Genomic DNA, 18036 nt, shown 5'->3' with positions numbered 1-18036 from the left:
TTTAAGAGAATTTTATCAAGTCATGAACATCTTCATTTCATTGATTTCTTTATGCACATTTTTTTGATTCACTGTCAAAGAAATGGAGCAACTTTTCTTTTTGTTCCTTTATATCATAAACTGTGGAGGAACCAGTTATACAAGTTACATATGCTTTTTACAGACACATCACTGTCAAGTTTTTTCAAAACTTTCACCTTATCTTGTACAGATAATGTTTGGTGTTTGCACCTTACACCACGAGAAGCACTTCCTTTAATTCAATGAAGACATGACTTCCGCTAAATATGCACAGTAAAGACAGAATAACACAGAGCAATGACTTGCCTCCTTTAGACTGTGCCGGCAGCTGCTTCGGCTAATGGTGCCACCAAAACAATAGCAACAGCTTGGCATGGCGATGTGGGAAACTGGGGAAAATTATGTCCAAACCAGCAGTGGAACCAGATTACTGATTGCTGGATTTGAGGTGGTTGTTCTGTATAAATATTTAGTTCACTGAGTATTTTGAAGTATTTTAAAACTTACTCATATTTCAATATTCATTTATGAATTAAATTCCTCATGGACCCTAAATAATAATAGTATGGGAGTATCTTTATCACATTGATCGTAGTTGCTCAAAGCAGCTGTGCATTTTTATCTCAAAGATAACTAGGGTGAACAATAAACACCCAGACTCCAGGAGGAAAACACATTTCACTCTCTCACAATTGACAACATTTCAAAATAAATATCATCTCTATACTTTTTCCAGAAGAAAATGTATCTTACCTTTTGGTTTGCCTTTTCTGTGGTCTGATGGGGATCTGGCTTTAACACCCCTAATTGATACAGTTTGTTTTGTTGGAGACAAAGAGGTTTGTTTTTCACCAGCACCAAGGGGATCTTTCTTTATTGGACTAACTTTGCCATATCCTGAACTTTTGACAGATGCATAGTTTCCACCGAAGTGCTTCTTATTTCTTAATTTAGGACTTTTGGCCTTGGCAGGCATCTATACAGCAATATCAATTGGTGAAAATAAATAGATCACAAAAATGCATTATCATTCGCCATATATGTGGTGTATAATTAATATAACCGATATTATAAAGTCAACTCAAACAAAATACAACATTTAATTCCACAATTATGACAAGACCCAGTATTAAATGGTTTCTATTATAAAAGAATTTCAGAAAAGATACTGACTGTTTTTGTAAATTACAGATCTCTGTTGCATATTACTGGGTATTTTTTGGGTCTCGTGACAGATGATGGGGGAATTGTTTTTTATTCTCAACAATAAGAGAGATAGTTGCGATAGTTCTTTTTACTTCTGAGCATTAATAAAACCCAACCTTACTTCATTTTTAAGTTTTCATAATGGTTATCACTAATTTATAAGTACTTGGTTCCACATATTAACACATTTTTGTTAGTTTGCTGCTAAAGCCTACTAGGAAGCAACTAATCTTTCTCAGGTACTTTACATCTTGTAAAGAAAAATTTATAACAATAATTTCCCGAAGATGACAACGTTAGAAAAAACACATCACTATCTGCACTTGATTCACAGAAATTTTTGGAGTTATTTATCACTACTTAGAAAGGTACAGTTTAATCAATTCTAGTCCACATGGATTTGTTAAGGGAAGTTCAATTTTGACTAAATATTGAATTTTTGAGTTTAATGAGGGTAGTTGATCCAACATGCTGATTTCAGCAAGGCATTTAACAAGACCACTCTACAAACTGACTAAAAATTTTAAAATGCAAAGGATGCAAATGAAAATTGATGTTGGATTCAAAACTAAGTGGCAGAAAACAAAAAGTAATGATGGAGGAGAATTCTAAGTGACTGAATTATAGACTATTGCTTTCTTTGATAGTATAGTGGAGTCCAGTTAATAGGCCATTGGTTAATTGGGACAGCTGCTTTTTGGGACAACACTTAAAGAACAAAAATTGAGAACATAGCCAGGATTCCAATCATTTATTAGGGACAATATGCTGCTTAGTTGGGGCCAGAGACTGTTGCCAAACGGCTTCTAACTTACATCAGACATGGGCACTGGTATATCTGTTAGAGAGAACATCTTGCTTAGAGCAAACAGTTTTTAAACAGTGTCAGGTGTGTGTGCTTGTGTTCAAAAAGCAGTAATTTTTATCACTGATAGCTGGCAAGAAATAAACAGAACAACAATTCAAAACTACTTTGCTCACTGCAATTTTAAGCATTCAGTCTTGGAGATACCAGAAATGGCCAAGAGTGGAAAATGAAAGGATCTCACTACTTCAACAAGGTATCAACAATTGTCTTGAACGTACAGTGGATGAATTCTTCTGTTGATAACTATTAGGAACTATATAGTACTGTACTGTAACAGACAGACACACTTTATTGATCCCGAGGGAAATTCGGTTTCGTTACAATCACACCAACCAAGAATAGTGTAGAAATATAGCAATATAAAACCATAAATAATTAAATAATAATAAGTAAATTATTCCAAATGGAAATAAGTCCAGGACCAGCCTATTGGCTCAGGGTGTCTGACACTCCAAGGGAGGAGTTGTAAAGTTTGATGGCCACAGGCAGGAATGACTTCCTATGACACTCAGTGTTGCATCTCAGTGGAATGAGTCTCTGGCTGAATGTACTCCTGTGCCTAACCAGTACATTATGGAGTGGATGGGAGACATTGTCCAAGATGGCATGCAACTTGGACAGCATCCTCTTTTCAGACACCACCATCAGAGAGTCCAGTTCCACCCCTACAACATCACTGGCCTCACGAATGAGTTTGTTGATTCTGTTGGTGTCTGCTACCCTCAGCCTGCTGCCCCAGCACACAACTGCAAACATGATAGCACTGGCCACCAAGACTTGTAGAACATCCTCAGCATCGTCCAGTAGATGTTAAAGGACCTGTCTCCTCAGGAAGTAGAGACGGCTCTGACCATTCCTGTAGACAGCCTCAGTGTTCTTTGACCAGTCCAGTTTATTGTCAATTTGTATCCCCAGGTATTTGTAATCTTCCACCATGTCCACACTGACCCCTTGGATGGAAACAGGGGTCACCGGTGTCTTAGCCCTCCTCAGGTCCACGACCAGCTCCTTAGTCTTTTTCACATTAAGCTGCAGATGATTCTGCTCACACCATGAGACTAAGTTTCCGACCGTACCCCTGTACTCCATCTCATCTCCCTTGCTGATGCATCCAACTATGGCAGATATCAATAAAATATTGATAGTATTTTATTTTGTTCTGTAAATGGTAAGTTTGTCTTTTTTTATACCTTTTTAGTTATTTCCATGAAACCAGCTAATTGGGGCAGCTGCTTAAGTGGGCCAAAATGTACTGGCCGAATTAACTGGAATCCACTGCATTTAATAGTTGCATTTCAACACAGTTCATGATTCAAATGTTTGCAATGTTGTCGATAAGGTAGAGCTGTAGACTCAATTAAGATTTCTTTAAAAAAAACAATGAAGTTGTTTTTGTAGTTGCTTTCAGGTTCATAGGGATGGTTTTGAGAACTGAGAGTGGAGTTAGGAGACAGTTTAGCATTCAGACACATCCATGTGATAGAGGTCAGGCTGTAGTCTAGTCTTTTGCTCACACTTCTGTGTTCTATGCTCAAAAGCCAGTCATGATGTGCATGTAGGATGAAAGACATCAAAGGTTGGATGTTGGGCCACAGACCAGTGAGAACGAGGACTAGTTGACCCCTCTCCTATTGGTCAGCGAATCACCATCAGATTCTAAGATCAGAGTTCCACATGGGCAGGAGACACGAGGGTCAATGACCATATATGTAGGTGAATCAGTGAGTCCAGGGTTCAACGCCTTGCATTCGGTGTCCTCATCCAGGTACCTGATTTCTCATTGTGGCATCAATACATTACTTTGAAGCCTGAAGGTCGACTGGAATTTTGGAAGTTGAGGCTCAATAGCTGGAGCCCCGAGTCTACAAACTCTCTGAGTACACTGCGTAAGTCAAAGGCTCAAGTCCACCAGAGGCTGGAAGGTGAAAACAGTCTGTCCTGAGGTTGGTGGACTGTGTGTGTGCACGTGAGAGAAGGTGGAGGGACAAACAAGACTTGTTTTGCTGTGCTTCGTTGCTTGAGTTTGGCTTTATTGTGGTCTGTATTGTTCTGCTGAGCACTGTGAGTGTGCTATCAAAAGGTAGCAAGTCAATTATATCAGGTAGTTAAGAAGGTATATGGGCTACTTTATTTTTTGGAGGACTATCTGCATCTGAATGGGTGGGTGGGACGGAGGTAAGTGGCTTGTTCCATTGCCGTAGTTCTGAATATTGTGGGCAGGCTAGGTTGATGCTGGAATATACGGTGACACTTACAAACTTCCCCCAGGACATTCTTGGGTATGTTGTTTGTTAATGTAAACAACTCATTTCACTGTATACTTCAATGTATGTGTGATAAATAAAACTGAATTTGAAGCTACTACATAACAAATAATTACCTGTTGCAAAACTGAAAACTCTAATGGTCTGTGTATTTAAAACATTACACGTTTTTTGTCTTTCAAATAAATTAGTCCATTGCTGAATAAATCTGACATTTTGGATATGATGTATAGTCCGAATCTTGATTCAGTGTATCTGTTGGTCTGTCTATTGATGAAGTATTTGTTTTCAAATATTGCATGAGAAAACAAGTCTGGGCTTAGAATAATCTGAAAGGACAAGTGCTTTCATAGGGATCCTTACAAATGTTAGTTTCATATTATATCGAAAGTACTAATGCAATTTTTGCAAACATACATTTTGCCAGAGAGAAAATAAATGAAGGATTATACAACTTCTAGCACACAAGGATACTTGCTAAAATATTATAATACATTATCTAAAACTTATTGATATTAGCATTAAGGTATATTGTTAAACACTAAATTCTGTCAACATCAACTTTCATCTGTCTTGGGAAAAATTGGCATGGGGAAGACTACAGGATGAAAATAAGGAAACACTTTGTTCTCTAGCATCATCAGTAAATGTCACATAACTGAAAACAAAAGAGGGAAATAAAATGACAGTTAAAAACAAAATATCCAAATATATTACTGACCATATCTAAATATATATGTTCAATATAAAAGTTTGCATAATATATACTGAATAACGTGTACCTGATCATCTTGGTGAGAGACAACTTGCGAATGTGAAGCCAAAAGACTGTGTTTGATTGCAGTATTATATTTAATGTCATTAATTAAGGCTTCCACATCATCATCAGAAATTCTACTCGAGTGGTTTGCATTTTCCTTCAATGATCTCCCAGATAATTCTTTGTATGGTTCATGTATTTCACATAAATTATTAGAGTTAAACTGTGATTGAAAAAGACCACGACTATTGGAATCCTTCAGCATCAGTTTACTGGATATTTTATCAACATCACTCTCCAGCTGTGTATTTGTACTACAAAAGGAAGAGATGATGAAAATAATGACATTTTATTTGCACAATCTGGATTCAAATGTCTAACCAAAAATTAAGTAAAGTTACTTGCTCCTGATCTCTTATAGGAAAAAGAAATTTTACTCACAAAAACCTTTTATAATATGGAAATATAAAAAAGAGCACTAATATGGAAAATATGAAAATGCTATAAAAGCATATGAAATCTATTAGCATTTGTAAAATCCCTTATTATTATTGTTGCCAGTACTGAACTCTGGAGAAGTAAAATAGGCCCATGCTGTGGTAATGGCAGTTGTCAATCAAATCATTAGATTCAAGCCCTTGAATAACAAAAGGAACAGTATACATTTAACAAACAAATGAATGTGTTAAATGAACTCAAAAGAAAATCAATTATATGACAGAGGTCTCTTCTAGTAATGGAAATGCTTGTTCAGTGGTTAAATTACTGAACTACTAACCCTGTGGCATATCGGTAAATCACACTGTAGTAGCAAGAGTTTTTAATTCTGTTCAAAAACCATTATCAATAGTCATGACCATGAAACTATTAGTTACCTAAATCTGGCTGATTTGTAAACACTCCATTCTATAAAATTAGGCCAATATGTAGATCTGGAACACTAAAATATGGCTGAATAATGAATTATTTTGAAATAACCTTGCAAACTACTAATGAAGTACAGAAGCATAATGGTTCAGTTACAATACTCGCAGCCAGAATTCTGGACTCCGTGACAAGCACGGATCTTGTCTGGCAGCATAAATCATAGCAATGGTAACCACAAAACTATTGAATTATCACAAAAACTCATCTAGTTCCCAACATCCTTGAGGGAAATCTGCTATTCTTATTCTGTACAACGCCAACCCACTCATGTGTTGCCTCTTAATGGCCTCCTAGGTATGGAGGCAATTATGGAAACATCATAAAATAAGTTTTATTAGCAATATGCACATTCAATGAATGCATTACATAAAAAGTTGTATTAAATTGGTATGATAAAACATAGTAAAAAACAAATGTGATACCAGCATTGTTTCATTTACTGTCCCTTCAACCTTCACTGATGTTTCATTAGTTCTATATTATAAACTGAAAGACAATGCATCTCATTTGTTAACAATAATTAAGAATGCCTTTTTTTTCTAGGCACTAATAAAAATGAAAAGTCACTCTGAACTGAAATGAAAATAAAAAACACTAACATTTCAGAACCTGCTCTCAGAGGCTTTGTGTTGTGCAACATTTCAGAGTGAAACACCATATGATATACTGAAGACAACACAGACATAACATGTGCGCAATACTGCCCAATCAGATAAATCTATATTAAAAATACCGAAAATCGGTACCTTACTGAATGCAAGTCAAATCCTCTTGAAAATGGAGCTTCCGCTTTAATAGGTTTCATTAGTTCTTCTATTGTAGGCAGATCTTAAAAAAAATAATGTGCAATTTTAATAATGCAGAGCTTGAATACTTTATTTAATGACTCAGTGGAGAGAGTGCTAACAAGTGAACCAACCTATTACTTAAATATTTTAAGATATTAACAATCCTGGAGAAAGCCAAATAATTTTGACTGTAATTCATTTCTAAAGACTGTGTCCCACGTTAAAAGGCAAAATTAACATACTAAACATAATATTGCAAGCACAGTTGAGTTAATATGCCAATTATATTTTATCAGCTCCATACCATCCGTTTCTTCTAGATGAGGGAAGAAATAAAGTAGCACATTGCACAATATCAACTCGAGGCATGGGAAATCTAGAGTAACACACAAGAGACTAGAGGAACTCAGCAGGCCAGGCAACATCCTGAGAGGAAAATGGACAGTTGATGTTTCAGGTTGAGATATTTCATCAGAATTGGAAAAGGGGAGGTAGGGAATCTAGAATGCTAATGGTTTTTTTGCAGTAAATCTTCCCAAAGCATATGTTTATGCATATATGGACATAATAAAGAACACATAGACAGGAAACAAAGTAAGCAGTTGAGATGAAGACTATTTTAATTACCAAAAAATAGCAACATCCATACTGTACATGTATTATGCAAATCATACAAAAATGTGCAAAGGACTTTATTGAAATGTAATTACCGTACGTTATATGTAATTAAGAAAAAGAATTTCAGGATGTATATTGTATACATTTCTCTGATATTAAATGTACCTATTGAACTTATTGCAGATTCCAAGTCAAGACAATGAATAGTAAATTGCATAGACAGAAGTTTGGTCAAAGACTTAAGTATTACAAAGGATAGAAACATAGAAACATACAGCACAATACAGGCCTTTCAGCCCACAAAGCTGTGCCGAACATGTCCTTACCTTAGAAATTACCTGGGGTTACCCATAGCCCTCTATTTTTCTGAGCTCCGATGTACCTGTCCAGGAGCCTCTTAAAAGATCCTATCGTATCCGCCTCCACCGTCGCTAGCAACCCATTCCACACACTCACCACTCTGCGTAAAAAACTTACCCCTGACATCTCCTCTGTACCTACCTCCAAGCACCTTAAAACTGTGCCGTCTCATGTTAGTCATTTCAGCCCTGGGAAAAAGCCTCTGACTATCCACATGATCAATGCCTCTCATCATCTTATACACCTCTATCAGGTCGCCTCTCATCCACCGTCACTCCAAGGAAAAAAGGTCAAGTTAACTCAACCTGAAGGTATGCTTCCCAATCCAGGCAACATCCTTCTAAATCTCCTCTGCACCCTTTCTATGGTTTCCACATCCTTCCTGTAGTGAGGTGACCAAAACTGAGCACAGTATTCCAAATGGGGTCTGACCAGGCTCCTATATAGCTGCAACATTACCTCTCGACTCTTAAACTCAATCCCACGATTGATGAAGGTCAGTGCACCATATGCCTTCTTAACCAGAGTCAACCTGTGCAGCAGCTTTGAGTGTCCAATGGACTCAGACCCCAAGATCCCTCTGATCCACCATACTGCCAAGAGTCTTACCATTCATACTATTTTTTGCCATATTTGACCTACCAAAATGAACCACCTCACACTTATCTGGGTTAAACTCCACCTGCCACTTTTCAGCCGTTTTGCATCCTATCAATGTCCCACTGTAACCTCTGACAGCCCTACACACTATCCACAACACCCCCAACCATTGTGTCATCAGCAAATTTACTATCCCATCCCTTCACCTCCTCATCCAGGCCATTTATAAAAATCACGAAGAGTAGGAGTCCCAGAACAGATCCCTGAGGCACACCACTGGTCACCGAACTCCATGCAGAATATGACCCGTCTACAACCACTCTTTCCCTTCTGTGAGCAAGCCAACTCTGGATCCACAAAGCAATGTCCCCTTGGATCCCATGCCTCCTTACTTTCTCAATAAGCCTTGCATGGGGTACCTTATCAAATGCCTTGCTAAAATACATATACATCTACTGCTCAACCTTTATCATTGTGCTTAGTCACATCCTCAAAAAATTCAATCAGGTTCATAAGGGACGACCTGCCTTTTACAAAGCCATGCTGACTACTCCTAATTATATTACACCTCTCCAAATGTTCATAAATCCTACCTCTTAGGATGTTCTCCATCAATTTACCAACCACTGAAGTAAGACTCACTGCCCATAATTTCCTGGGCTATCTCTGCTCCCTTTCTTGAATAATGGAACAACATCCGCAACTCTCTATTCCTTCAGAACCTCTCCCATTCCCATTGATGATGCAAAGATCATTGCCAGAGGCACAGCAATCTCCTCCCTCGCCTCCCACAGTAGACTGGGGTACATCTTGTCCGGTCCTTGTGACTTATCCAACTTGATGCTTTCCAAAAGCTCCAGCACATCCTCTTTCTTAATATCTACATGCTCAAGCTTTTCAGTCTGCTGTAAGTCATCCCTACAATTGCTAAGATACTTTTTCATAGTGAATACTGAAACAAAGTATTCATTAAGTACCTCTGCTATCTCCTCCGGTTCCGTACACACTTTTCCACTGTCACATTTGATTGGATCTGTTCTCTCATGTCTTATCCTCTTGCTCTTCACATACTTGTAGAATGCCTTGGGGTTTTCCTTAATCCTGTCCACCAAGGCCTTCTCATGGCCCCTTCTGGCTCCCCTAATTTCTTTCTTGAGCTCCCTCCTGCTAGCCTTATAATCTTCTAGATCTCCATCATTACCTAGTTTTTTTTTGGACCTTTTGTAAGCTCTTCTTTTCTTCTTGACTAGATTTACAACATCCTTTGTACACGATGGTTCCTGTAACCTACCATCCTTTCCATCTCACTGGAAAGTACCAATGCAGAACTTCACACAAAAATCCCCTTAACATTTGCCACATTTCTTCCATACATTTCCCTGAGAACATCTGTTCCCAATTTTTGCTTCCAAGTTCCTGCCTGATAGCCTCATGTTTCCCCTTACTCCAATTAAACGCTTTCCTAACTTGTCTGTTCCTATCTCTCTTCAATGCTATGGTAAAGGATCTTGTGCCACAAAAGAGAACAAAGTTACCCAAAGGTTTATGGAGGATACTGTAAAGTGTGGTGTTTCTTTTCATGATCAAACCTTAAACTGAATGGCATCAGTGCACAAAAGTTGTGTGCTCCTACAACTAGATATACTAGAAGGAGAACAGGTGACATATTAGGCAATTTAGCCATCGAGTCTGCTCCCCATCCTCTCCATCAAGGCTTTCACCTTTCGATAGGTTTCAATGAGGTCACCCCTCATTCTTCTGAATTCCAGTGAATATAGGCCCAGTGACATCAAACGCTCTTCATATGACAAGACATTCAATCCTGGATCATTTTCATGAACTTCCTTTGAACCCTCTTCAAATTCAGCACATCCTTTGTAAGGTAAGGGACCAAAACTGCTTACAGTACTTCAACTGAGGCCTCACCAGTGCTTTATAAAGTCTCAACATTACATCCTTGCTTTTATATTTTAGTCTCTTGAAATGAATGCTCACATTGCATTTGCCTTCCTCACCACAGACTCAATCTGCAAATTAACCTTTATGGAATCCTGCACAAGAACTCCCATGTGCCTTTGAGCCTCAGTTTTTAAAAAATTTTCCCTACATTTCAAAAAGTCAACTCTTACTAAGCTCACTTGTCTTTAATTTAGGTGCTTTTTTGTTAAATTCTCTTCCTTTGTAGCATATTGTTATTGTATGCTTAATCTTGCACTGTATTAATGCTCCTCATTGGGATTTGGGGTTTTTAATTTTGTAAAATGTTTTGAAAAACTAATAAAAATTTTTTTTTTTTAAAAAGTCAACTCTTTCATTTCTTCCACCAAAGTGCATGAACATACACTTCACGACACTGTATTCTATTTGTCATTTCTTTGCCCATTCTTCTAATATGTCTAAATCCTTCTGTAGCCTATCTACTTCTTGTAGCAGCCTTGTGTGGCACCTTGTCAAAGGCCTTCTAGATATATTAGATACATCTAAACCAAGAAGAACTTTCTTTATTGTAAGCAATAATCTCTTACTATCTTTCCTTTCATTTAGTCCTGACGAAGGGTCTCGGCCCGAAACATCGATGGTGCTTCTCCCTATAGACGCTGCCTCGCCTGCTGCGTTCCACCAGCATCTTGTGTGTGTTGCTTGAACTTTATTGTTATCTTTATAGTTAACTAAAAAATAATTATTGACTATGAATTAATATTTTGACATACTGATTTCCAGTTCAGGATTTTCTATAAACTGATAACTAATGGTTTATTAAAGGTGACATATCAAAAACTTACCTACTTCCCAGTGATTTCCACTGTCAACATTTTTCCTTTCCAACTACTCTACTCAGGTTTTAATATACATAGTCAATATTTACTGTAGTAAAACAGCCTTGTCATGTGTGCATATGTACAAAGGGTTAGAAATTGTTTGATTTTCTTTGAGGATTTTAATCATAAATGGCATATCAATTTGCATTGTAAGTGTACATAAAGTAACAGTTAATATTATTTATTTTCAGGTTTTATTTAATACGCAAGAGTAGAATTTGGCACAGAGCTTTTTAAGCTTATTAAAATGCAGAATATGTGCCTTGTGCTTGTTGACCTCTACAATTGCCGCAAGATAGCTACATAGACTTGAGTGAAGGAGATGCGATGCACAGAGGATGTTGAGCAAATTTTTTGATGATAAGTAGTTTAAATTGTTGTCTTCTACTACACCACTGAGGCTCTTCTTCAGAATAGTCCCAATAGGAGTTGTGTGACGAGAGATCTGTAGGGACCCTGAGCTTTCCACCACAATTTGTCCAGAAAATGAGTCAAGGGAACTCTGCTCATTTCTTTATACAGCTATTTGTTAGACATATTGTCTATATCAATGATTAATGTGAATGCTACAAAAGGATCAAGTTGCCAGCCATATGGATGCCAGATTCAAATGACCTTGCATTATTTTATTTTTCCAGCACTTAGGACCATTAAATATTGGGAAAACATTGTATTCCACTTACAGGAGTTACTGAAACAAACCAAATTCTGGACCAAAAAACAGAATGCTCAAAACAACTCAGCAAGTAAAGCAGCATCTATGAAGGCAAAAAAGTGCAATCATCAGTCCTGATGCAGGAATTCAACCTGAAACATTTACTTACATCTTTTGCTTCATTCACTCCACAGATTCAGCTTGACCTGCTGTGTTCTTCCAGCAACCTGCTTTTTGATCCCTCTATAATAACGGAGTATTGCAGGAGGGCGAGTGAGGGGTGGGGGGGCGGGAGAGTGCAGGAGGGGTTTTTTTTTTAAATGTATTGCACTGTAGTGCTACTGCGAAACAACATATTTCAGAAAATATGTCAGTGATAATAAACCTGATTCTGAATTTGATTCTGATTCAGTTACTGAGTTCTTTCAAAATTGATTTCAATGGATTTTTGGATTTCGAGAGACTTAAAAGGATAGTGCAGGAATGTGTACTGTGGTAGATCTGCTAAGAGGGTTACAAGTCTTTGGAATTACTTGGCATGGAGAGCTAAGGACACAGTATCCAGGTTTAGTTCTTAGATAGCTAAATTTCTAACCATTGAGAAAATCAAAAGTAATGGGGAAAGGGCATGAAAGTGCATTTGAAGGATGTCAGTAATGTTCCTATTAAATGGCAGAGCAGGCTTGAATGGCCTACTCACCTTCCTTCTTCTTATAGTCTTATTTATTACATTGATCAACTCAATGAACACTTATTTTGAAAGAAAACATTAGAACTTAAATTCTATCTTCTGCTCACCAGATTCAGCTGTAGAAATATTCTTTGCTGAGTCCTCAACATGGCTCTGAAGATCTAGAGCAAAGTTAATGTGTTTTCCATTTAATGACTCATGTCCCACACCTGTACTTTCCAGAGACTGATCAATTTTACGATACTCTTGATGCAAGGCCTCAATATCACTGTTAGTTTGCCCAAAGGAAACAGCTGAAAAACATGAAACAATTATTGCAAAAACTCACAAAATACGATGTAGAAATAACTTTGTACTGGCTATAGAAGATACATGATTTTGATACCTCTGCTTCCTGGATTATTGTATAACAACAAAATTACCTAAACTTAAGTACTTCTAAAATCTCTACAAATTAACTTAATTTTTAACTGGAATACAAGCCTTTGCACTTCCAAACCAAAATACTTCAGTTGTGCTATGGCCTTCTGATGTTCTATCCATCTAATTATCATCTTTTCTTATGTAACAGTTGAATAATCTGCTATTTTACATAATGTGACTTTAACTACGTGATCTTTGTAATCTACTAATTTAGAAAACTTGGTATGAATAGGAATTACTCCTCTGCCTCCATGATTATAGATAGCTTTTGTTAATATTTCCTGGCAACGGATATTATAAATTCTTAAGTCCCATTTAAGCATGACAGTGATATGTCAAAATGAGCATTTCATTCATGAGTATTTTGTTAAGAATTTTATATAATGGCAATATGTTCATAAATATTTTGTAAAACCAGAAGGCAATAATATCTAAATTTATTGAACCATATTTTTGTTTATATTTTATTGGTTCTGCTTTTGTACATTATTATTTTAATGATACTGAGAATTCATCATTCTTTCAAACAAAAAAGTGGAAAATGATAATCTGAAATGATTGCTAAATGTATTCTGAAACTCATTTGCTTAGTGAAGTGTGATCCCTGCCTTGAGTCTATGTAAATTGGGGAATGCTTTAGAATGACTTTATAAAATAGTGAAAAATATTTCTTAACTTATTTAGGACTGGTATATTCATGCAATTTTAGTAAACAAATTTAATCAGAAAAACTGAATAGTTTCAGTCGGTGTCTAGTCTATCACCATAGGGTAGTGAATTGAAAGTGATATGGCAATGGAAGCAAAGTTGATTCTAATATCATCAAGTTAGCCCAGCTTGCTGCATGATCCAATACATCTATGATGAACTGATTGGCCTCATTCTAAGAAAGTGTTTCTCTATGGCTGTTATTCATATACCAGTCTATTTGCACTTGCATTAAAAATGAGTAAATTATACTAGAAAATGTATACAAATGAGCAAATACAAATAATAACGAGGCAGCCTACAGAGAAGAAGTCATCACCCTGACACAGTGGTGTCAAGAGAACAACTTCTCTCTCAATGTCACAAAAACAAAGTAGCTGGTTATGGACTCCAGGAGGAAAGGAGACAGGCTAACCCCTATTGACATCAACAGATCTGGGGTTGAGAGGATGAACAGCTTTAGGCTCCTCAGCATACACAACACTGAAGATCTCATATGGTCTGTACATAGCCAAAAAAGCACAACAGCACCCCTTTCACCTCAGATGCTTGAAGAAGTTTGGTACGGGTCTGCAAATCCTAAGAACTTTCTGTAAGAGCACAATTGAGAGCATCCTGACTGGCTGCATCACTGCCTAGTATGGAAACTGTACTTCCCTCAATCACAGGACTCTGCAGAGAGTGGTGCAGACAGCCAGGCCCATCTGTGGATATGAACTTCCCATTATGCAGGACGTTCACAAAGACAGGTAGGTAAAAAGGGCCTGAAGGATCATTGGGGACCCGAGTCACCCCAACCACAAACTGTTCCAGCTACTACCATCCAGTAAACGGTACTGCAGCATAAAAGCCAGGACCAACTGGCTCCAGGACAGCTTCTTCCACCAGGAATCAGACTGATTAATTCATGCTGATACAGTTGTATTTCTATGTTATATTGACTATCCTGTTGTACATACTATTTATTACAAATTACTATGAATTGCACATTACACATTTAGACTGAGAAGTAACGTAAAGATTTTTACTCCTCATGTATGTGAAGGAGGTAAGTAATAAAGTCAATTCAATTCAATGGGAACTTTGTCATTGATAACAGTATATAGTTTTCTTTTTTCAAGCAGATATAAATGACACACTACATCATTACTATTTATGACTTACCAGTGGCATTCATTTGAGATGCTATGTCTTGTCCGCTTCTTTCATCTGTTGAATTTTTTTCCATAGATTTGTCATCCCCAGATTGTAATAACCTCTGTGTATCCAGTGTTGAATCTAATGAATCTAGCAGTACGACTACAAATTATAAGAATAAATAAGAACAGCTCGTTCTAACTAGAAAATTTACATTTTAATAAAATAAAAATACTAAAATAATGATTTGAAATTGCTAAGTATTTTCTCATATTAAATAACCAGTTTTCAAGCTACAGGACAGAAGAATGCACCCTTTGATAAGTGTGCTTAACTCACAACATAGTACACTGAATTCTGCTTTAAAAATTTGGTTTCATTGATTCCAGTGGAACCACATATCAGTGTGGAATTCAATGCTCTATTATTGTAATCAACAGAAAATGCCTTTCTACTTCAATCAGTTACTAACAACAGCATACACATTGAAATTTAATAGGAATCCAGCTTTAGTTTGAAAATATAATACAACCAGAGCACATCTTAGATGTATATTCTTGGGATCTCTATCAATAGTATCAGAAAGTAATCATTCTAGTCTGCTGAGGAAAGAAGTTTCATTATTTCCTAATTTCAAAGAATTAGAAGAAAATAGGACAGAATTATCAGATCCTATCAGATTTGGGACAATAAGAAATGTAGAAGAAATCAACGAAACCCACAAACACATGGTTTTTTTGGAGCTATTGCTGTATCGTGGTAAGCATTTTGATACAAATTGACTTAGGAAGAACAAATCATAATGACCTGCAGGATCTGAATATTAAGAGAGGGGGGAACATGAACAGGTTACAATGATTTCTGAACAATATGCAATTACCACAAATTAAGAGTGGATTGATTGTACTTGCCTTTTGCTAGCATGCCTGGCTTTGCTTCCTAAAATAAAATTAATATAGATGAGTTTGGCTATTTCAAACAGCACCTAGGTTTGTGAAAATATAATAATAATTTCTAAGCTTATAATCTAGGGCTTACTTTCAAATAGCACGTTACACTCACAACTTCCCCACTGAACCATTATATAAGAAGAGAAGCAGAGTAAAGCTGTCGGAAGATCAATAAGTAATATGAAAATTCAACAGCACAATTACTATATTTCTAAGCAGCTTGCTTTGTCTCTAATTTTAGGGGTTGGCTACATATGAAAATTTTGTTTTCCTTCATATGCTCACAAACTGGAAAGCGTTTTGCAAGTCCAAGTTTTGCGCAAAGCACAACATGAAAACTGTGGCAATTCAAGAACAAAATAAAATGCAGGTCAGATGAAAAAAATCATATACATGTCTACTCATTTGTGAAACCCTCTTACTCAAAATGTCACCAAGCCTCCAAATAATCACTCCAATCCAAATTTGACTTTCAAGCTAGTGAAGCTACATCTGCTGTCTCATGTTGATCATGTTCTGTTGACTGTCAAATCTATCACCATCTTGTTACCATGGCAACACAAAGGCTTAACCAGATTTGTTTTCATGATTTTTAAAAGGTGATATAGTTTATGCCACTGAATTCACACACTGTATCTTGCAACTTAGAGCCATCTCTTTTCATTCCTATTGGTAAGTTACCTCTACCTCATCTATTTTTATCCTAATCAGTAGCTAATTTCCTGCTACTCAAATCTTTGAAGGTGCATTGTAGACCTTGACAGCAGCTAACTGCAAAGATGAAGAAAATTTGCAGTATTGTTGATAAGCTATTTTACAAGGGTTTAAAAATACGCTTTTATTGTCAGTTAATGTGCACTATTATGAAGAATAGAACCCAGATCAAATACGCATGTGTTGTGTGTATGCATATGCTAAGCATGTACATGTCACTAAGACATAATTCAAATAGCACATAGAAACATCACATTACGCAAGAGATGTTCTTAATCAAATAGTGTACAACTACAAATAACAAAATTTAGTGAGGTTTACCATGTTGTAATAAACTATAACAATATTATTTTTACATGACAGTATTTTCTTTTACATTCTATAGAAGTTCTTATCTGACTGTCCCAATGAAAGTTTTTTTTTAAATAGTCCATGTAGTACACCCCATCTAAAATTTGAACACAACTTGAAAAACCCTCCAAAAGATAGCTGGAAAAATTCTAAAAGAAAATGCTTCATCAGTACTGGGAAAAAAAGATTTTCTTGTGTTTGTAATTCTCAACCTAAATCATTTGACAATTTGTGGCAAGAATTCAAGTTTTTTAACATGATTACCTGTTCTGTGGCCTCTTTTGTATCTTCAGTGCTTCCTAGATTATATTCAGTTTGCATTATATTGCCATCTGATTCAAATTCTTCACCACCAAACTTAGCAGAATTCTCTTCAAAATCATCACTGTAGTGCTTCGAAGCTAGGTGCAAAATTTTAACTATTTATTCTGCGGATATACAATATATTGTACATACATCTGAAACATCTCTAAATAAGAAGTGTTTGTCAATTATCGAACTAGAATGATGGCAGAAAAGTAAACAATTTACACTTTGCTTCAAAGATACCTTCTTTCCAGTCTTGCAATGGTTACAGCTGAATATCTTAACATAACCATGATTGCAGTACTCCATAAAATAAGATTGCATATTCAACAGTTTGACTAAACAATTATCTAGATCACCAAGGTTATCATCCAAGTTAGAATCCGAATGTATCTTTCACGGCAGCAGAGTATTTCAAATTTCCATTAGGACTTCAAAAATTAAATTGCCATATGTTAATTCAAACACAATCTGCAGTTCAGTTCAAAATCAACTTAAATACAGATTCTGCTCTTCCGGTTTTTAACTGTATTCTTGGTGAAAATGTCTTACATATTTTGTCCATATTCCAATAAATGACTGCAAAAATGTACAGAGAGGGAGGAAATGCGAAATGACAAAGCATATTTCCAAAGTCCTATGGGCCCAGCAAAACAAAAGACTTTGGACAAGGTCATCATTGACCTAATAAGACAGGCATCTTGACCTGCCGAAACTTGATTATTTCCAGATAGAGAGGAGGGTAAAAGTTGACTCCCTACAATGCCAAGTGGTCCTATGGCAATGATTTTTCAAATTTGTAAATATCACTGAGTCAAACATTTAGAAGCCCAACTCAACACTAACAAACAGCTAAAACCATTCAGCTAA

At 36.5% G+C, this 18036-nt stretch overlaps 1 protein-coding gene across 7 annotated transcripts in view; it reads right to left on the bottom strand.

The window, feature by feature from the left end:
• Positions 1–18036, bottom strand: part of cep162 (centrosomal protein 162) — a 107201-nt gene that overhangs the window by 76037 nt on the left and 13128 nt on the right. For all 7 annotated transcript variants that reach the window (XM_073056452.1, XM_073056453.1, XM_073056454.1 and 4 more), the window contains 7 exons: positions 17125–17261; positions 15757–15784; positions 14873–15007; positions 12685–12870; positions 6793–6874; positions 5142–5433; positions 775–997 (listed from right to left, as the gene is read on the bottom strand). In XM_073056452.1, the coding sequence (XP_072912553.1) occupies positions 775–997; positions 5142–5433; positions 6793–6874; positions 12685–12870; positions 14873–15007; positions 15757–15784; positions 17125–17261 (1083 nt within the window). The remainder of the gene's footprint in view (positions 1–774; positions 998–5141; positions 5434–6792; positions 6875–12684; positions 12871–14872; positions 15008–15756; positions 15785–17124; positions 17262–18036) is intronic.

The sequence above is a fragment of the Hemitrygon akajei genome, chromosome 9, assembly GCF_048418815.1.
Source record: "Hemitrygon akajei chromosome 9, sHemAka1.3, whole genome shotgun sequence".
In the NCBI taxonomy this organism is placed as follows: domain Eukaryota; kingdom Metazoa; phylum Chordata; class Chondrichthyes; order Myliobatiformes; family Dasyatidae; genus Hemitrygon; species Hemitrygon akajei.
Note: the sequence above shows the minus strand (reverse complement) of the source record. Positions and strands in the feature narration are given on the sequence as shown.